This window comes from Drosophila biarmipes, chromosome 3R (assembly GCF_025231255.1).
Source record: "Drosophila biarmipes strain raj3 chromosome 3R, RU_DBia_V1.1, whole genome shotgun sequence".
Lineage (NCBI taxonomy): Eukaryota > Metazoa > Arthropoda > Insecta > Diptera > Drosophilidae > Drosophila > Drosophila biarmipes.
The window spans coordinates 17,715,953-17,737,120 of NC_066616.1; the positions used below are offsets into that span (position 1 = coordinate 17,715,953).

The following is a 21,168-nucleotide window of genomic DNA, read 5'->3' on the forward strand; positions in this document are numbered from 1 at the left end:
ACTAATCCCACCTTTATAGCTTCTTGTTATCGCCATAAGAAACTCTATAATAGCCATTAGACTTGCTTAATTGAAACTTGATGTCGTTAAATGGGATTTACTCGGGTGCTTATGAGTTCCAAATAATTACTTATAAATTTGCATTACTGGAGGGGCCTCTGGGATACCGATTTATGTAACGCTACCGACCCCATCGTATTATTAACGCTCAATGTGCGCGGACTGCCCCCGAATAAACCTTAGCCGCCCTGGCCAACTGAAGCCCACTGACTGTCGTAACATAATTATCATAATTTCCCTGGGCTAATTGGATCAGGCTCCTCGGCAGCGACTTTGTTTACGTGTCTGGGGAAGTGCCAAAACATGAAATCATAACGATAATTGAATTCATTCGCAACGAGGACACCTCGCGCAACCTGATATGTCCATTTGCCCGCTGTTGTATCTTGGCTTCATTCGGAATTAGCATTCAACCGCCGCCCATTGGCACTCAACTAAGTGGAGAGCTCGGCAGAATCGCCGGCTGCCATGCAACCCACTGTCGCCACTTCATTTTTCAATGTTTCTAGTGAAGAGCTGGGAAAAGGGAAATGGAAAATATTGGAAAAGTGTCGCCGCAGAGCCAAGAGTTGCAGGTCCAAAGTCGGTCCAAAGGGCCAAATTGTGGCCACCGCACTTTGCACTCCCCCGCCCCTGTGGCCCCCCCGCCGGGGGAGCGGGGCGTGCCGGGCCACGGAGTCTGGCGCCCTCTGGCGTCGGGATCTCGGGATCCGGTCGGCGCTTTCAGGAGGGGTGGGAAGGCCATGGGAAGGCCAGAGCGAAGTGCAAACGTACAATTGGATGATGAACGATATGCCACCCCAACGGGGCACTCGAGTCGGAGAGGAGAGCCACCTCCAATTGGACTCGTTTCCACTCAGTCTGGCCGAGTTTCGTCAAGTTTCCGTGGCCACGCCTCCGCTGTGCGGCACATAGAGGTGTCTCGCTCTGGCGCAGCTCCGTCTCTGTCGGCTCCATGCCTTATCATTAACTGTATCGGAATTTCGCTCGTTTTCGATTTTTTTTCGGCCCCACAGAGGCGGCTGAAAAGGAACAAAAAGCGCTCGGCGGTCGGCTCTTTATCAGCTCCGCTAGATGTCTCTCTCTGGCAGCCCCGTTCGGGGTCTAATTCAATTGGCAGCGGCTCTCTTCTGGCCATGTGACTTATGTGAGGGGTCTCCGTGGCGCTGATCTCCCGATCCCCCGAACATCCTGCTGAACCTAACCTCTGCTAGGAGTCCTCCACCCACTGTGACCCACCACCCCCGGGCTGCGGGGGCGGCGGGCGCTGCGGTGGAGTTCGCGCAGTCAGCCGGCACCTCCAACCCCTGTGGGTTAAATACTGACAACCCCATTTGAGCGCCTTTTTGCACTCGCTGCCACACAGGCCCCACTGCTCCCTTCCCCTCCCACCTCTCACCAGCCCTTCTTGGCCATTTTTTGTGCTCTTCTCCTGCTTTGGGCAGTTCATTGAAAGGGGGTGGTCCTCGGGGGGTGGGCGGTGGAAATGGGCGCCCAGCTGGGCGGAAGGAGCCGGGTGCTGGGCCACTGTTGGCCAGATTTGAATATACTCAGCGTTTGCAGAGCAAATATAAAATATCCACCATGACATAGCCATCTAATCCATTTGAGTGGGGACTGCATAAGGTCGTCTTATGCCTTTAAAACAAATCAGGATTAAAACTAACAAAGGAACTAGCTTCTTATATATCTAGGCATCACAGAATCTTAAATAAAATACTTTAAATATTAATAAAATTGGTGAAATGAAAATATTTTGAAAAAAATTACTAAATTAATAGATATAACAACGAAAAATAATATAAATTATAAGGTATAAATTATAATAGGTAAAAAAATAACTTCATTCATTTTGAAGAAAAACCTGTGTATAATGCAGCTTTAACAATTATATGTTTAAACTCTTATCAAATCTTACATTTTGAAACAATTTATTACAAAATGTTTATAATAAACTATTCTATAATATTTCTATGCAGCAATGCTTAAAATGATCATTTTTTATAAGCTTACACAGATACACTTTCCATATTTTTTAAACGCAAATACATAACTTCCTCAAGAGTTATGTGCACCATTGTGCCTTGCAGCCTGGCTTGCCACATGTGGATGCTCCGCATGTTCCAAGGACTTTGGCTGGCTCTTGAGCATATGCACATTGGGGGTATATATTTTCGCCCCTACATGGATCTGCTCCCATTCCCGGACAAAGGAAAAGCTGTGGTGCAGCCACTCGCAGTCTGCACCCCCTCAAAAATGGCAAAACCAACTGGCATATAATTTACATTGTTGCTTGTTTCCTGCTCTCTAGCCAACCAACTTTTACATTGATAAATTTTTAGTAATTCCTCTTCTGTCTGGCGTTTTTTGCCTTTTTTCGCCTTTGTCTTCCGTTGCTGGCAAGGACTTTATGAGTAAGTGCTAAAATGCCAGAGACCAGGACCGCAATGGACCGGGCCATGTCACGCTGGTTAAACTGACGAACACGCGCCCATCCCGCCCACTCTGCCGATCCTATCGCCCCACCCCCAGACACCCTGTGCCATCTATGCCATCCTTTCAGTGGGTCTGCAGGAAAAGTTCCCTCTGCTGGCTGTTGTTTTTAGCCCGATGATTCATTGTGAAACTGGAGCTGGTCGTGGCTGGAAAATGCTGAAATGTATTCTGTTGCTCGGAGTCGCGTGCACAGATGTAGAATTTGCAACCAACGGCAGGGAAATCTATCTTTTTGAACAACTTTGTCAACGGGCTGATGAGGTTTCGCCACTCTTTGATGGATCCATTTCACAATCAAGCGCTTTATCTGTTGATAAATAATTGCTACATCTAGATTTCAAGTAGATTATATATTAACCTTTAAAAGTGTAGTAGGATACCTATCAGATACATAATATCTTTACGAACATTCTTAGAAACTAAGCTGATCTAAATTCCTTTTCAGTCCTATCTTATCCTATCAATTTAATATAAAACCATATAAAATCTACCTCCCAGTATTTATTTATTTCTCAATCATATTTCTGGCGTGCTTCGGCCTATGTATTCCACAGAATCAATTAAAAATAGCTCCAATTATTTGGTCTTGCGCTTGTCCATTTGGAATTGCATTTGGCTTCCGTTTCCCTGGAATCCCCTTTGACATGCGAGCCACAAAGCCGTTGAGGGTTCTTTTGGCCACACACACACGAGTGTGTATGTACTTAGCCACCAAAGTAGGTGTACTTTCGGATGGGGCGGCGGGCCCATGTGCTTGGGCTCCACTCGAAATGTATTTCGAGAGCGCATGTCAAAGGTCAGCCACTGCTCACATATGTCAGCCCTGTCGATGTATCCGCAGCCGTATCCATTGCTCTCTGTGTGTGTGTGTATGTAATTACATGCGGACCTCCCCCTTTTGGGTTTTTTAGTACGAGCTACTATAATGTGCGCTCCGCCTTGTTTATGTGCCTCCGTCCCCAGGTGGAGCCATGAATTAAACATTCGCCATAAAAGCCTTTGGCTGCCGCACCGAAACATGTCACAAATCATTAGCACTTATTCAAATCCGACGAAGGGAGGCGGCCCCGGCCAACGGAACAACCCAAGAAAAGCGGCCAACTGTATGCAAAAGATTAATGCAAAATATTCAAATGGAATATGTACATATCTGTGACCCCGGCAAGTTTGCCTAATTGCGTGAGACAGCCAAAGGTCAGAGGCGGCGGCGTTAACAATGCGGGATCACTGGACCAGATGCCCAGCCGCCCAGTCGCCCAGCATCCCAGGTAGCCGCTTGAACTCGAGTTCGAGTGTCCAGCGCGTTGGTCTTAACCTTTGCCCAAGACAGCGGTGACAATCTCGGATCGCTGCAGTGGCGATATCAACCCCCGAAGTATCCCTGGACACTGTCCCGCGTCCCTACGAATTTTCTGCTCGATTTTCTTGAAATTTTACAGCACATTATGGCAGCGCCAAAAGGGTTCCGCTTGTCCACTCCGATTACCTGGCTTTTTCGCCCAAGATTCGGCAGAGTTTTCGGGGTTGATTTTGGGTCGATTTTATACGCATTTCCATTTTAATTCCATCTCGGGCGTCTTGCGTTTTTGCATACGACCCAAGACTTTCGGGGATTTATAGCCGCGGCTGCATCGTGGGAATCGGGCAGTGGTCAGCCATCCCGGGGACGTTGGCCAGATCAGCTGTGGGTCCTGTGGCAGGACTCCTTCAGGCCGGACAATAATTCGATTTTAATGAAGCGCATCGCTTGCGGTCGTGATCGCATTTCCCTGTTTTCCTGGTCGGCCGAAAGAAAAACGCAATTTTGGCTTAGGTCAGTCGCGCACAAAGGGTGTTCAGGGATTATGGGAAGAAACATTAACATTTATGTTAATTCTTACATTTTTAAAGATGTATATTTATTTGTAAAATATTGCTAACATGTTTTGGGGTAAAAAGTAACTCAGAACTTCTTTACTGTTTAGAAAACTAACTACTAAGTACGTTGCTGAAGAACTTAGTATCTTAGTGAGGTGAGCTGGGTATGTTTAAAGACCCTTAAGCGTTGTGCTGCTCTGGCTGGCAGCAATACGGAAGTGGCATCCAGTTTCATCGCAGCATCCATTTAACCACCGAATCCCCAGCCCACCACTTTCTCGGGCCTCCATGCGGGTCCCCACGATCCGCTGCCCCTGCGGACCCATCAAGGTGATAATTGAGCAGTCAAACTGAAAACTGAACCCATGCCAAAAGGGGAGGCCCTCCTTTGGGTCCCAAATCTCTGCTGTCGGAACTGCAGGCCGCAACAATGGCAACTCATTTCACTCAGGTTACGGCGGTGATGAATGATCTCATCAGCGAGGTGTCGACCAGAGCCACAATGATTGGCCCCGTCCTCCGGCGGCGGAGCAGCTCCCAGAATAGCCCCTGATGGTGTGGGCATCGTTTGTGGCCAAGTGTAAAATTTAAAATTTAATAATTAACAATTGTTTTTTAATTTCCCAGCGGCAAATCCAGCGAACTGCGATCTAAGCTGGCTGCCCAAATTACTTTCCCCCTTTTGCCGGCTGTCAATCTCGGAGCGCTCTGGACTCCGGAATGGGATCTCTTTGTTAGGGCGATGATTAATGATGCAAAATTATGAACTCGCTTGTTCTGGCCCCGCCAGTTGTAAGTAGTTTTGTAAATCGGTTAAAGAAAAATGACTTCATTAAATTCATTAGCGCCCATGTGTGAAATTCGTTCAATTGGTTTCCGATGGATGGTTTCCTTTGTGGCCAGTGCCCTAAACGTGGGGGCACAGCTCTTATGATAGCTCAGTTTAGAGAAGGCGATTGGAGCACAGCTAATGACACCTTACACGGATCTCCTGCCCGCTTGGCAGACTTCCTCGATGCCCCGGGCTATTTGCACGGCCTGGGAAAATCAATAGCCAGGAAAAGCCAAGATAATCAAGGAGAGCTGCAGTCAAATGTGCCACATAGATGGATGGATTTGCCAGGTCTGCTGGTCGGATTCGTGTGAGACTCTGGCCATAAGTCATGGGCATTGATAGCCATCAATCGCGGGCCGCTTTCCACGTTGCCACGACCACAAAGCTCTCCAAAGTGGCGCGAAATCCAAGCACAATTAGTCGGGGGCTGAGTGGAGGCTGTGGCCGAATCCCAAGACTTGCCTCCGGGACTGGGCTATGGAAATCCATCCACATGAGTTCGTTACCGACTATTACTCCAACGCATTTTCCAAACTTGGCCATTTTTCTTGGCGGCGGCTGCCCCGGCAACCGCAGACCCCCCCAAAGCCCCGCTGCATCCAACGGATTTTTCTTGTGGTCAGTCACTTTGTCAGTTGCCAGAGCCAAATGTCTGGGGCCCGGGTTCCTTCAGTTGCTCGTTGAACCTTTTTAACCGTTGCTTGGTCAAGAGTTGTTAACCATATTAAAGTGTTCAATGATTAATTACACGCGTCCAAGATTAATTGAAATCAATCAAAGCTGAAGTTAACTAATGGCAACACGTTTGTAATCCCCCAGCGCAAGTCCATTCTCATCTGCGGCTCGGCCTGTCTCCGTTTCTTTTTTTTGTTTTCTGGTATCTGGTATCTGGAATGTCGGTGCCCTGGACTCGAGCTCCTACTCCTACTCGTAGGTCCATCTCCTCAGCCGAGCTCCGCGGTGGAAACCCTAGACGCATGGTAGTTTTATTGGCCACATTGCTCGGTTTCCCAAGTTCCACTGCGCTGCTTTCCCATGCTTAATTACAATTAGGGAATTTCTGGGCCGAATCACTTGATAAATGTGTGTAGTTTGAGAAAAGTAAAAGTCAAAGTGGATGGTAGTTATTTCCCAAGCTGGATTCCAAAATATCAAACAAGCCTGCAATGTTTAGTGGTCATTTATTGGCAGCAAAGGTCCGGCCGCAGGATCCGAATCAAAAGTAGCCTTGGAAAGCTAGTGGAGGCCTGGAGTAGTAGGCACGACCATAGAAAGCGGGACGACTTATGTATAAGGGAACCCCTACGGTAAAGCCGAGCGAGGGTCCTCGTCGAATTCTCCCTGGAAGCTGCACAGGATTGCCAAATAACATTCCCGAGGCTAGGTTTAAGGCCAGAAACGATATTAGCCCAAATAGAACTGGCAAGCGCATTTTAACCACAAACACGAGAACTTGTGATGGGTAGGAACTCTCGTTTTGACTGATAGACAGCGAGATCTTCAAAGGGCTTTTATACTGGGCGTAGGAAATAATGATATTTAAATTAAATATAGGCAAAGTACTATGACTAATGGGGTAACCATACAGCTGAACTTAAAATATATACAAACAGAAGATACTAAAGCCTACCTACCACAGCTACAAAGTTAATATATTCTTATAGTATAACGTTTATAGATTAGCTAATTTAACACCCTTTTCTTAATCAAGTTTTGACCTTACAATTTGATATCCCCAATCTCCCTCCCCCAAAAGGTGTGCGTTCTAATTAAAATGGAAATATTCCTTTTTTAATTACGAGTTGACTCGCCCAGGAAGTTGTATCAATTGCCTGACAGTCGGCTAAGTTATGGATTATGCCCCTGGGGCAGAGGTGGGCACTTCCCCCGGATCGCTTACCCAGTTACACACGTGACACTAACGGGAGGAAGTAACTTTAACCGACGGCGGAAGCAGTCAAAGGACATGCTAAACCGCTTCCCCCGTCACACAAGCCAACTCACACACATGTGGTTAATTATAATTACGCAATTTTAATATCAAAACAAGGCAGCCCACAGAAAGGGGAAAGGGAAGCATGTCCAAGTCCTGCTCGGAGTCGGAGCCGTGGAGGGTTGGTCGCGCTGAAAAGGCGAAAAGTGATGAATGAAATGCGATGATTTCCAGCCAGCGAGCAACCCCCAGCAGACAGGTTGAGGTTGGCCACCCACTCCAGGCCCTCCTCCGCCCACTTCGAGCTTTGATTGAGCATATCCGGTGGGATTAGAGCGAGGGGTTGGCCCAGGTCTGCTGTCAGTCGCCGGCTCGTCCAGCCAACCGAGAGTTATTAGCTTTTATGATATTGATAGAAGCCGATGTCTATTGACAATTAGACAATGACAGCACCACCAGACCCCCGCCACCTCGCCTCCATAGAGGGCGTTCTGTGTTTCTGTGTTTTTGGGGTAAGTCACACAAGTTGGGCGTTTTGTTTGCGCGAACCCCTCGAACCTTCGAGCCCTCGATGGGAATCTATTGGTGGCTTTCCCCGCAAATTAATATGCACAGACGAGCCGAGGAAAATTTCCCTGGCTTTCATGTTGATTAGAGGGGGATTAGTTCATCATTGCGGTGAGCCAATAAAACGCTATGGGATACTTAACGCATATGCTGCAAATTTGATTAGCCTGCCGCTAAATGCCTAATTGCTGACTTGATTAATGGCTGCAGACTTGCAACTTTGCAGAAAGTCACCAGAGAATGTCAGCTCGTTTCGAGTCGCTCAAATATTTACACACATCTCCTGCCTTGCAGAACAAAGACACCCTGCCAGACAGACAGAGATTGGCCCAGAGGTCCAGCTAATAAACTCCAGATGATAATTATGACAATCGTACGTGATAATTGCCGCAAGGCCCCCGAAACTCCCACACAAGCGGCGTAATCTGGAGGAGGAGAGCGATCTGCAAAGTGCTCTAAAAGAAGGCAAACAGATCGTGACAGCCCGTGGAACATAAACAAATACACCCTCCTGGACTTATAATTAGCTTGGCTCAGGAGCAAGACCCCGCCGACGAACTAATAAATAAGTGGAGATTTTCGGTTATTTATTTTTAAAATATTCCCCAGCCCCCAGCCCCCAGCTCTCAGCTCCCAGGTTGCCGGCTTCGAACACGTCGTCGCCTTGGGTCACACACACTCCTCTGGGAGAGGTCAAGCTGCGAGATAATTTTGGGACACTGCAGATCCCCAGCACCAGGAAAAATACACACGCCATCTAATACTTCAGTCTTCGTTTATTGGTGGCTTAAGTTGGGGAGTAGGTTTAGCCAAAGAAACCAAGGTGACGTCGGTGGCCAAATCCTCCGTAGCCGCCGTAGCCGCCGTATCCATAGCCTCCGTATCCGTATCCGCCGTATCCTCCGTAGCCACCATAGCCTCCGAAGGGACCACCGAACCCAATGGGTCCTCCAAATCCTCCGAGAGGCCCAAATCCTCCAAAGGGACCTCCGAAGCCCAACTGACGCTTGGCTCGCACCTGGGACTCCACAGCCCGGCCAATATCCCTTTCCACGGCCGAAAGATCGTTGGATTGGTTTTCAGGCTCCTCCAGGCACAAAGCCAGGCTAAAAGCCAGGCACACAATCAGGCCAAACAAAATCGCAGAACGCATTTTCACTTTCGATGCGAGAACTTCCAATGACAATGATATTTCTGGGCTAACTGATCCAAGCCGGCCCCCAAATGGAGCTTTTATACTCGACCTCGGACGTAGATTCTAGCATTTATCGTCTGGGTATTAATGAGATTCAAGAACCATCTAAACAAAATACGATGCCTAAATTTGGAACCTGTTCTACGCAGATGACTAAATACAAACATCGGCCAAGAATCCCCGAGCAACTCTTGCGGTTTCCCTTTGTGCATTTTCAAAAATATTCCCAAGTTCGATGACGAAATAAGTAAGTCTACAAACAGGTTCACGCCGACATCTCGTGCCGGTCTGCTTAACTTCAATTAATCCAAATTTATACTCCCTATTATTTGTTTAGAATGTTTTCAAGTTCGAAAGGGGATTCCTCTCGCTTGAAAGTAGTATTCAACGGTGGAAAGTTTGTCAATAGAACAATGTGATGCCAAATTAAAGTATTATTATTGGTAGTCACTCAAAGAACTTGTTGTGGGGGCTCATCAGAGGTGTGAACAGTTCGTCACTTGGCTGTTGGTAAACAAAGATTGTTTTTTGGGCAAAACCAAAGCGATGCGGAAGGCGGGCGGTGTGGAAACTGGTAGGCAGATAGAATCATCTCGGTTCCTAAGTGGGTAAACAACAACAAGTCGGTTTTTTATGGACTGGAAATACCCCAGTGTGGTCGATCGGTGATCGGTGATCGATGATCAGTGCTGAGCACAAGCATATAAAATTACCAGGGCATAAAGCTCTGCAGACTGTGTGATTCGCTTTGATCTCTTACTCCGCAGACTGGCTGATCTGTCTGCCGTTTGCATTGCCATAAATCAGTGGGGCTGCCAAGGGGAAGCGTCGATCGATCGGCTCGGTATCAGTATCATTGTCATTGTCCGCCTCCCAGTGCCAGCCCCAGTTCCAGGCCCACTCCGAATCTGATTCCGAGTCCCCATCCCATTCCCAGATCACCATGCCCATCCACATGTGCTGCCCAGACATTGTCATCGCATTTGCTCTTCGATTCTCGATCTGTGCCGATCCGCGGCGTTGTTGTCATGTGATTTAAGGGTTCCGTAAATCACGCTTCTTGTCTAATTTTGTCTCGCTCGAGATTCCCGGCATAGTTGCCAACTCAATGGAATTACTTCTTCGTGTCAAGTGCTCCTATGTGGCCGAAAAAAGAGAAGTACATTTTGCACATGATCGCGCCACTTCGATCGCTGGCAGCTGCACATTTGCAACTGTATCTGCAACTGCATCTTCATCTGCATCTGCAGCGCACAGCGGATCTGCATCCGAATCTGCCATTTCATGTTAACTCGCTTACCATGCCTTTGGCCGGGGATCCTCAGTCGAGCATAACACTGGCAGACCCCATTGAGTTGTCTCCGCCACTTACGAAAAAGGCTCTGCCACATGGTATCTCAAGTTGTCTGGAGCTGTCGATTTGCATGCCGAAACTAGTTTGGCCAAGGTATGGAGTTGCATTTCAGGGCTGGGTATCTCTTTCCGAAAGCCCGTAATTAATTTACATATAATTGCCGCAATCAGAAGTCAACCTCAAATGACACAATGCCGTCCCCCACGAAGAGCTGTAAATTTGTGATTATTACTGGCCACCGGGAAAAGCGTATTTGGAACATCCATGGCTAAAGCGCCGCCACCTGACACACCCCCGTGGTTTGGCAGGTAATTGTGTGTTCAGTTCGCTGTCCATTTGGCTGACAGGTGGAATGGTCCTCGAAACAGAAACCATTTGGCGTGTCATCAAAACAATGGTCGCAGCAATCACCACGCAATGGAGTTGCCGCCCCTCCACTTTTGTTGGCGGCTCTCTCTAATTTGGAAATGTCACTGATTTGACTGACGTCCAATATGATTTAACTAACTTTTATGACACCAATTATCGTGTTGGCCTGTTTGGGCCACTCGATTTGGACAGGTGATGTCAGCGAAAGTTGGCTGGATGCATGGAAGTCACTCTCTACCGCCGGACAATACCCCCTGGGAACCATATATATCATTTATATTTCTGCCAAGAGATTTATGCATATTCAAGGTACGGCAAATGGGAAAAATTTGCACATTTCGATACGCAAATAAACATTTGAATTTTCCCCCCCACCACTTTTCTCCTTTGTCCGGCCAAGTTTAATTTCGGATTTTTCCCTAAGATTATGGGGTAGATTTTCGCACTCGCATTTGTGCGCTCTAGTTGGCACAAAAGATCTGTCCCAAGGATCGTGATGGTGACGTGGGTCTCCCAGACAGCTGGACATGTCCCCCGAGTCTCGAGACTGGTGGTTACATTCTGGGCATTTTCTCGGCTTTGTCTTGGGCGCCTTTTTCTGGGTGAAAATTTACCTAAGATCGCCCTTGATTGCATGCGAATATTTGATGATCGGTTTTGCTGTATGCAAAACATGTTTGCAAATTTTTTAAGTGTTATTTTTTCTCGACGGCCCCGCTGGGGTGGCGGAATTTGCTCTGTTTTTTATTGTTCTTTGTTCGCATGGTCATAATAAGGCGGAACGTGCTGTAAGGCTGTTGGTGCGGGAAAAAATGGATGGCCTAGGGAGCTGGGATGAAAGTGACCTTAATTAGGAGATGTTGACCTCGATCTGGGCAGTCTCTTGAGAAAACTTCTGGAATGTGGATTAAGGTCTTTTGCACTATGTACATAAAACATTGGTTTTCTAATCTTAAATAAAAATGAGCTTAGTAAATACATTAATTTCTAAAAATAATATAGCTTTTAGCAAAGGTTATACAATCAAAAGCATAAATATTAAAATTACAACAATCTTATTCAATTCGATATACAATGAACTATATGTTTTAATAGTTCTGAAGGCAGTATTGTTTTTTAAACACCCTGAATAAAAATAATACTTAAATTTACCTAAGAACTTCAACATTTTTCTTAGACCTATATATACCTTTTACTTTTTCCCGCCAAAAGAAGTATCTGCATTCTGGCACCCGATCTAGAACTCTTATTCAAATCCCAGACTTCACGCCTAATCAGCGAACTGGACAATGGACAAATGCAAATGCTGCTTGCATTTTTCAAAACGAAATCAGAGCATTAACGCAGGAAAAGTAGGAAAATTTCTTTAGAAAAACTTCCCTCCCTTTCTGCTCCCTTCTCCCCCTCCTCAAGACCGTTGATCTTTTGACCTTTACGCTTCAGTTCCTTAACTCGCCGGACATGCAAAATAATGCATATGAGATTGCATATATGCTCGGGACTCTTGGGCGACAGTTTTTAGGGGTGGTAACCGCCTGAAAGGCGCGTACAGCGTAGAATGAAAAATAGCACAGCCCCGACTGACCTTTAGTTTCAGTACAGTCCTATTCAAAGAAATTTTACTTTAATCTCAAATTGAATTTGAAAGTTTCTTTCTTCATCTTGATCACTACAAGCCCAGCTGTTGGAGCCGTAAATGTCATATTAATTGCGATTTTCCATCAAAGCGATCATAAAACTTGAGATATCATGTTTGGTAATTTGAAAAACCATTCGAAATGAATTGCTCCGAGATATGGCCAACTCAGGTGATGGCTCCCCACTTGAGCACTATCAAATTTACGAGCCCGAGGCATGAACCCTTTTAGGGCAATTTCTCTCGAGCAATTCATGCGGGGAGGTGATAGAGCACAGGGAACCTCCTTTGGGGTGGATCGAAATCGAAATTGGGATTGTCAGCACCAGACTCTCAAGTGGAGATCGGCAGAGGATCGCCTCTGTATCCATCCGCTGTGTTGACAGAATACTTTGGGATATGTGGGTGCAGTCGGTCCGCGGAGCACGCGCCAACTTCAAACTGCAGGCCGAGCCATAACTTCTCCGGTTGTCAGGCGTTTAGCTACTTAAACACTTAAGACATCATGCGGGATGGGAAGGCCCTGCCGACTGGCTCGGTTCTCTAGATGATTTGGCTGCCTTAATTGCATTGCTTCGATTCCACGCATGCCACTCAGTCAGCTACTTGGCGCTCCATTTCATTTTCGGGGACACAAGGCCCCCTTGCCGTGTGTATTAGTAAATTTATTTGGTTTTTGGCAGAGATTTCGTCTCTGGGAAATTTATTAGCACATTAAGATAAAATGAAGTCGTTTGTGCCTCCACGCTCCACTCGATCTCGCGGCTCCCCCGTCTGGCATTAAGTTTTATTGCCTTTTTTCGCCCATCGTCGTCGTATTATCGCCCTGTCCAACTGCTCGCTCCAGCCCGATTCAGCCCATCCTCCAGCCAAATATTTCGGGAATTCTGTAGTTCGGTATTTTGAATAATGTCAAGCATCTTTATGGTAGATTTATTCTGGCTAAGCATCGCTCAGTTCGGATTCTCTGTGGCGGGGCCGCAGGTGCGGTTGGGTTTCTGGGGCATTAGCCATGATTAACAAATAATGAGGGTGCTGGAAAGAGCATATAAAACAGATGGATTACAGCCGAATAACTAGGTGTTTATTAATGGAGTGGGTGTTCCGAATTGATTGATCCCAATTCATTCAAACTATAGGGCTTGGATCTAAGTTTAGTATACCAACTCCAGCATGATATCTATGGTACTTTTCATACTTACAATGTAACATTTATTTGTTTTTACCACTTTGTATAATGAAAGACAAATCCCACACACTTAACTAGGTCCCACTGAACGCTGCTCTAAACAAAGTTCTTATCGCTGCTGTACCAATCTATTCCCAGCTGAAGCATCAATTAAAGGGTTCCAGTCACAGCACGCAAACTAACTCCATCAATTAGGAGCTGGCAGCGTAAACCACAAAGAACTCAAAACTTTGGTCCTTTGGTCCTGCTCCCGACTGCAGTCGAGTCCACCCCGCGAGTCCTGGCATTCCCATGGAAGGATAAAGCGGCCAGTTCCGCTTAGGAAGTCGCACTTCCTGGCTGGGAGGGGGGAGGCTAGAAACTGCACTTCATCGAGGGGTGGGTGGCCCTAGTCGCTGGCGGTGAACCCCGCCCGTTTGTCCTGGCCACTGATTGAGTGCATGACTGACCAAGTTGACGGACTCTTGTTGACTGACTGACAATTAAGTGACACACAGCGGAAAATGCGCTGCATGCAACATCAAAGCGGCTGCAGTTGTCAGGCGGCGTGTGAAACGCTGACTTGGAGATTTCCATGCCACAACAGGAAGTTGATGTTGCCACAGGAAATGTGATTTGTAGTTTTTCCTCTACTTTGCTCCCGTTTCTCTTTTTATTTTGATTAAAATGTGTTTGTCCTGCGACAGGTGAGGTGGCAGTGGCAGAGCCGGAGCCGGAGCCGGAGCCGCAGCTGACTTTTCCACATCGATTTCCGAGCAGCTTTTTAAAGTCCTCGCCGGGCCAGACGCCATTTTGATGGTGGCAGCCAGCCAAGTCAACGATCCAGCTCCTCGTTTCCGCCGGCTGCCGCCTTTATTTGACAACTCGTTCCAAATAGCACAAAAGCCAAGCTGACATGGATACACATGGAAGTTGCGAGTCGCGAATGGATTTTTATTTCATTTTTTCCCGCTTCTCTCATTTCCTCAGCGGCTTTCATTTCGCTTTTTTGTGCTTTTTTTTTTGGTTTTTTTTGGCGCATGTCCTTTGGCGGCTGCGACTCAAAGGCGGAAGCAGCGGTCTCATATGTCCCACTGTACCGATGTTGTAGGTGCACTTGAAAAAATATATTCCTTTAAAAAGTGACCAGCATTAAGTATAAAATTAGCTTTTTTGAATTCGGAAATATCTTTCAAAATTAAAGTTACAATGTAAGTCATTCAGAACAAGAGAAAACACTACATGGCCTCGACTCTCAGATACCCTTTACTCAGCTACATTTTGGGCGAGAGAGATGGAGATATGCATGCAGCAAAAAACGAAAAAAATGATTTGAAGCACGCATACCTCCATCCCTCTCATGCTTGACTGAAATCGCTTCTTATAGATTAATATTTGGATATAAATTTTAAATGAGTAATCCAATATTAATAATTTTTTTTGTGTAAATGTGTATTTTTAATGAGAATCTAATTTAATCGGTAATATCAATCAATTTTAATCAGGACATGAATTTTGGGGTGTTTTGTATTTTCCAGTGTATTTTTGCTGCTGTTTTGGTGGCTGGTTTCCTTCGCTGGCTGTAATCAACATTTTTGCCATGGTTCTGTCTGCTGTCTGTTTGTTTTTTCAAAAGAGTCAACTGTGGCAACCTGGTGGCAGGCATCCCCGGGCCCCTCCCACTCCCACTCCCCCCACCACCTACCTTTGATTCTGTTGAAATTTTCAATTTAATTTTCCCCGCTGCCATTTCGCTGTGTTTGCTTTGACTTCGTTTCTTTCTGGCTTTCAACTTCCTCTTATTTCTCCTTTTTTTTTTGATGCATGACAAGACGCATTTGACAGACGACGGCTGCACCTACACAAACCAATCCAGGACACAGATACACGAGTGTATCTCCTCCCGCCAGGATATTCGCATGTAACGCAGTGAGCAAACGCACGCGCTGCCCATTTGTCTCGTGTTTTTCTGCGAGCACAAGAAATTGAAGTGTCAAAAATTCTGACACCTCCGATTGTGCCCTATGACGGATCGGGGCTAAGAAGGAACGCATATGGCAGGGATTAGCTCATGCCATTCATTGGAGCCCAGATCAATTGGTGTGCCACTGTGAGCCCAGAATAAAGGAATCACTCTAAGACCATTAAAAGGAAGTCAATACGAGATATTCCACCTTTAAGCATTAACAATTTAGTTGGGAAAAGTGCGTATTCGCCAGTCTTGAGTGGTAGATAAATAAATTATTGCCGTAAAGGTACCGACTACTGTTCTTTATTTTATGATCATTTAGATCCAACTCTTTCCCTGCCATCGCTGACATCTAAGGGAAAGTCGAAGCCGAGTGACACGATATCCCTAAACCGGGCAAGGGTTTCGCCTTCCCCCGGGTTGGTGCGAAGAAAAATTATGATTTTATGCAAATACTGGGTGTGTGCGAGTGTTATGTTGTGTAAGGGAGCGACAAAGATTCATTCCGTGTCATCAGTCAACTTGATGGTGTAATTATATGGCATTACAAAAACACAATAAGAGGAACAGCCCGGGCCGCCGCCGAGCCAAGTTCAAGTGGCGAGTCCAGGGCCGTGGAAAGTGTTAATAATAATGGTGATGGCGATGATGCTGCTGCCGATGTGGAAACTGGATGCTGGAAACTGGATATTTTCGGCAGAATAATTGACTGCAGTTACGCGCCTGTTACGGCCCAAACTCTCTGGCAGTTTATTAATTTAAATGTCACCGTGGCCGCAGTCGCTGCTTCACTGGGAACTGAACTCACATCCAGTCCATCCCGCACCGATGTCAAAAGGTGAAATTTCAAACCCAAACAGTTTTCCATTCCCGACTTTGGTTAATAAAAACCAACTACGATTTATCTTCATTAAATTGGGGATTTTAACGAGCTCGAGGGCTTCCGGAAGTGCGCTACCTGTGAGTAAAGCCAGAGATTGAGTTAAAGTCGGCCCAGTTCAAAGTTTAGGCCTGTCCAGTGAAGAAGTGACAACCTTAGATTTTTCTTATGATCTAGATCCACAAAAGTACGAAGCCGAAATTGAGCTGCAGGTGTCAACAAACCAACTAAGGTGGCCTGGTCAAGTGGAGGCCATTAAAAGAGCGTTGGGCCAGCAGTTAAAAAACCATTAAAAGCAGGGAAAACTTCATGTGTAGTGGCGATTTTGTCGCAAAGCATAATACCGTTTAAAGAAAATTATAAAAACTGGTTAATGGTCCACACGAGTCAACGGACAGAGTTCATCCGAAGAGTTTATTTCTTTGCAGAGAAAATACTTCCACAGCGGATATCATAATTACTTTTTGGGAACTTCCTAGCTAAGTAATATGGAATTTTATTTTTATGAGACATACCAGGCAATACTTTTTCAAAGTCGGATTGGTTTTCTTCTTTAGTTATACCATATTATATTATTGAAAACCTTTTTTCCTCATCTAGATACATTTGATTCGCTTGGTCTTGACTACAAAATGGCCACCCATTCCAGGACTCAACACATGCGCCCTGAACATCAACAGTTGCCCTTTCGAATTGACCCCTTGGTCGAGGCCAGCGGACAAAGAGTTGGCACTAGTGCTCATAAAAAGCGAGAACCGAACATGGGACATTGGCCATTTTGGATGGGATTCGCACACAGCTTGACCGACGGGCAATGGGCCAATCCTGCGGACACTCCCCTGGGTGCTGGAGGAACAGCCCAAACTGGTTGGAGCAATCCGCATTTGAATACAAAAATCATTAAAATTCAACGCGAAAACGTCTTAAGTTTCCTGCTGTTCGGACTGTGAGAAGAAACACGAAAAAGTTCGGTGGTGACCTCTGAACTCTGCCTATCCCGTTGCGAGTGGCCGTCCCGAAGGGGTAATGCCGAAATTACGTGCGTGACTGACCAATGCGCTAACCACTGTCCAGTTTTCCAAGGCCCCCGACCGCATCCTTTAAGGATACGCCAGCCCAGTCCAACCCCGTTCGAAAGTCGCACCCGTTGTCCTTCAACCGTCCTGGGCCAGCCTGCCTGTCTCCTTAGTCATTAATAAAGTCTAATTTATGAAAATAATCTGTTTGCTCTGCGCAGTCTTCGGTCCAGAGGCCCAGGTCCAGGTGTAATCCGAATCCATTCTGGGCGCCCAGACGCAACTGACAAACACGAACAATGCGGCCATCAATCAACAGATTTTCGAGTTCAACAAGAGGTTTGCGTTTCAAACTTTCGGATAAGTAAATTCACAAATGTTTGCGTAATTAGCCTAATGGACAATTTGCGTAGCAGCGAAATTTCAAATTTGGTCTCGGATTAGCGGTCTTTAATGGTATGATAACTGCTTGAAATGTGCCAAAAATAGTTTGATGAGCGTCAATGTGGGAAATTAATACCAAATATAAATAGATGGAAACGTCAAACAAATAATTATATTCAATTAAACAGTCTTAAAGTGTTCCTAGTTAATATTAAAAGTATTCAATATTTATTTACAACCTTTTTTTCACCCAGATCCCTGCAATCTTTCGGCACGTGCAGCAGCCCAAGGATGAGAGTGCAAAAGTCAAGCCCAATAAAGGGCAGTCCTTAAGCAGCCTTCGACTGTCCCAGATCGAGATAGCCCTACTTGCAGATATACAAATAAATAAATCATATCGGAGGCAAAGGGATCCTCGCCTTGAGACTAAAAAAACGAGATCAACAAGATCAACCCTTCGACGCAAACATTTTGATCTTCGGCATTAAGGAGGAGCAGGGCAAACAAAGCATCCCAAAAAAGGATGAAAAAGGCGAACAAAGGCCGGTGGAAGCTGAGTGGCCTAATTTGTCGGGTTTCCGCAGCCCGTTGTGAGTTGCGAATGGCAGAGCCCGTTCAAAATGGGCCAAACACCCGACGAACCGCACTCACTAAATGGTCCACAAAGGAGTTTCTGCGGAGGCTGCACGCGTAGGTTCCAAAGGTCGAGTCCTGTAGAAGGGAAGGGTTTTTGTTGAGGTCCCGTTTCCTTGTGATCGGCTTAAGTGGCGCATTGAAAGGATTATGGGTTCGCGATATCTGTTTGTTTTTCAGTAGCCTCCTTAGCCGCTTTGTCAGGACCCTTGGCACTTGAGTGTTCACTGAGTTTTACGCATCTGACGATTAGCATGGACAATCCGCTTGTGGAGATGAGAGGATCTCCAGATCTGCAACAATTGTTCTGTTCGGGCTCATTGTGTTTTAACACTTTTCGTGTGGGAAACGAGGGTTGTTCGAGGTGGGCGTGCACTGACAAGTGACGCCGATTTTCCCACATTAAGCAGCTCAGCGGGATTCCCCCTTTGGCACCACCTATCTGCGACTGTATCTGAGTGCCATTGAAAAGGCGTTCGAGCGCGCAATTTCGCATGTTATTCTCGCTAAATTGCGCTAATCGCTTAAACTTTTCAGCGACCACTCGCCGGGGGTGGGGCCTCAAATGGCCTTAAAACCGCATTGTTTACGGCTTAAGTCGCATTTAATATGTTGTCATGGCGAAAAAGGTTTACGCCGCCTTTGAATTAGGCCTTTCTGCGTCGCAAGTCACTGATGAGCTGGGAAACTTTCCACTTAATTTTGATTCCTTTCACAGCCCACCACCCACACCCTGGCAAGCATCGCTTCAATGGCCAACGGCCACTTGAGGCTTTCTGCCACATCCCTCTATTCAAATCTGGGCGAAATTACATATTCATGTGCGAAGAGGCTTCTCGGAAAAAGTCTCAAGTGCTCGTTTCAATTATCCTTTCAGGGCTTTCAGCGGTATATGTGAAAGGCTGACGACATCAATTCATACCGTGTCTAAGATCCAACCAATCAGTAGTTTCCCATAGAAATGCAATCCTTTGGGCCAGTTGACGCTGCACATTTGGGGCCCTAAACCCTTGGAATTTAGGGCCTGACATGAATTGCGGAAGGAAGCAGTTAGGCGGCGGGTAAATCAATCGATTATCTGGAATAGGAATAGGAACAGGGACTTGGTCAGCAACACTTTGTGGTCAAACAAAGCCGGGTGCATAAAGTAACAAGAGTTATGTGCCCCGGGAAACCCGAAAAGCAGGGGGAATTGAATGGATTTCAATGAGAATAGGCAGCCGGCCAATATCCTTTGAGTGACTCCCTCTCGATAAGATCTAAGAAATAGTCAAGCTGTGAGCGAGCGCCTCATTAAACGGTATTTTTGTGGCCGTTCGTATCTCACAGTTGCATCTTGTTATCTTGTCAAGAGATTTCGTTCGGAGTGTGAGTGTGCGTGGGTAAACCCTCTGCCTTGGCGACGATTTTGCGTCATTTGCGGTTGGCCAAGAGCGGGGAACCGAGCGGAGGGACCCTGAACCCATCCATCCATCCATCCAGCCAGCCAGCCAACCATCCAAGCATCCAGTCGAGCCAACAAAAGGCGCCTTTGTTTGGATCCTAAGTAGTCGTATCTTGAAGAACGTGTATCTGTGTCTCGGGCTGCTAAACTGCAGCTTGCATGTGTCGCTGCTCCTGTGAGTGGGCACCCTAATGCGCATCTAATGGCTGCGACAGACCGCATGAGTATCCACCTATTGTCCCGCTGCCAATAAAACAGCCTTTGTCTCTCGAATTCGAAGCGTGGGATACAACTAACCGTTTGCCATTCGCAGCGAGTACGCAAATGCACACAATAATGCACAACAATTGCATTATCAGAAACTATGTACTTGCAGTGCTCCAGTGTTAATGTTAATCTCGATCGCGGTTCAACGTAGACCTAATTGAAATTGTTCACCCTAAAAATTGATGTCGCCAAAGATCAGGGAATGCGGCTGCTGTCGCAGGACAAAAGTTCAGTTTTCAGCGCCTCTGAGCGGCTGAATTAATCTCACAGCTCTCGCCTGATGTGGCCATCACTTTGGATCCTCAGCGGACTGATAAGGCGCCACATCTGTGTCCATGCATGTTGATTTAGAGCTACTTATTTGTTCGTTATAGGCGAGCGGTGGAAGTTTTTTAATATTTTTTCTATGCCCAGTTTGTTTACATTTTCGACTTGGAAATTGACGAATGACAGAACGAAAACAAAGACGGACACTCGACTGTTAGATTAGCAAGATTCATTTCGGGGTTGGCAGAGGGTGGGGACGGGGGGGATACCAATCTCGAAAGCGCTTTTTGATGAACGGACGTGCACAAGTCGCTGCTTAAAAGCAGGTCAATTGACCTCAGACTCAGCCGCTCTCTTAAATGGCGCTTATCAGGCACTCGTAGAATCAAAATGCTTCTTATCAACAACTGTCTGCCACGACACTGGGTCTCTGAGTGGAAACATCAAGAAGAAAACAGCTTTTAGAGCGCAGAAAAGGCAGAAGATTCTTCCCCTCAATTCGTGGGATTTAATATGTATTTCTTACTGAAAACAGTTCTTTGTGCTCGTACAGATCATCTCCATACTGCGTATAGTTAATATGGTTTCATTCAAGTTGTATCTTTAGCAGGAACTTAGGAGTTTAATTTTATTTCTTTTTATTTTCTATAACTTACAATTCTTAAGGTTTTTAAAGTTCCGAAACCAGTTCAGTCTGAATCAAAGGTCCTGTCCCTAAATAGCCATCGATTAGATGGTCAAAAACCAGATACAGATACCGTTGATTCAGATACATCATTAATTATTTCCCTAATCCATCAGCATCCGTCAACAGCTCGGGCCTCTCACCTCGCCCAGT

The 21,168-nt window shown here is 46.2% G+C and overlaps 4 protein-coding genes across 4 annotated transcripts; 1 reads left to right on the top strand and 3 right to left on the bottom strand.

Moving 5' to 3' along the window:
* Positions 1-8,506: 8,506 nt before the first annotated feature.
* Positions 8,507-8,970, bottom strand: LOC108031271 (keratin-associated protein 19-2). The gene has a single exon (XM_017104511.3). It carries the CDS (start codon positions 8,899-8,901, stop codon positions 8,554-8,556), a length of 348 nt encoding a protein of 115 aa, XP_016960000.1. The 5' UTR covers positions 8,902-8,970; the 3' UTR covers positions 8,507-8,553.
* Positions 8,971-9,944: 974 nt separating this feature from the next.
* Positions 9,945-10,643, top strand: LOC127011570 (uncharacterized). The gene is made up of 2 exons (XM_050888937.1): positions 9,945-10,390; positions 10,468-10,643. Exons 1-2 carry the CDS (start codon positions 10,083-10,085, stop codon positions 10,520-10,522), a joined length of 363 nt encoding a protein of 120 aa, XP_050744894.1. The 5' UTR covers positions 9,945-10,082; the 3' UTR covers positions 10,523-10,643.
* Positions 10,644-16,915: 6,272 nt separating this feature from the next.
* Positions 16,916-17,220, bottom strand: LOC108031054 (uncharacterized). Its single transcript, XM_017104255.1, is given in 2 exon segments — positions 16,916-17,148; positions 17,151-17,220. Coding segments are annotated over 2 exon segments (303 nt in total).
* Positions 17,221-18,601: 1,381 nt separating this feature from the next.
* LOC108031346 (uncharacterized) lies at positions 18,602-18,755 on the bottom strand. The gene is given in 2 exon segments (XM_017104609.1): positions 18,602-18,665; positions 18,667-18,755. Coding segments are annotated over 2 exon segments (153 nt in total).
* Between the last annotated feature and the right edge of the window lie 2,413 nt (positions 18,756-21,168).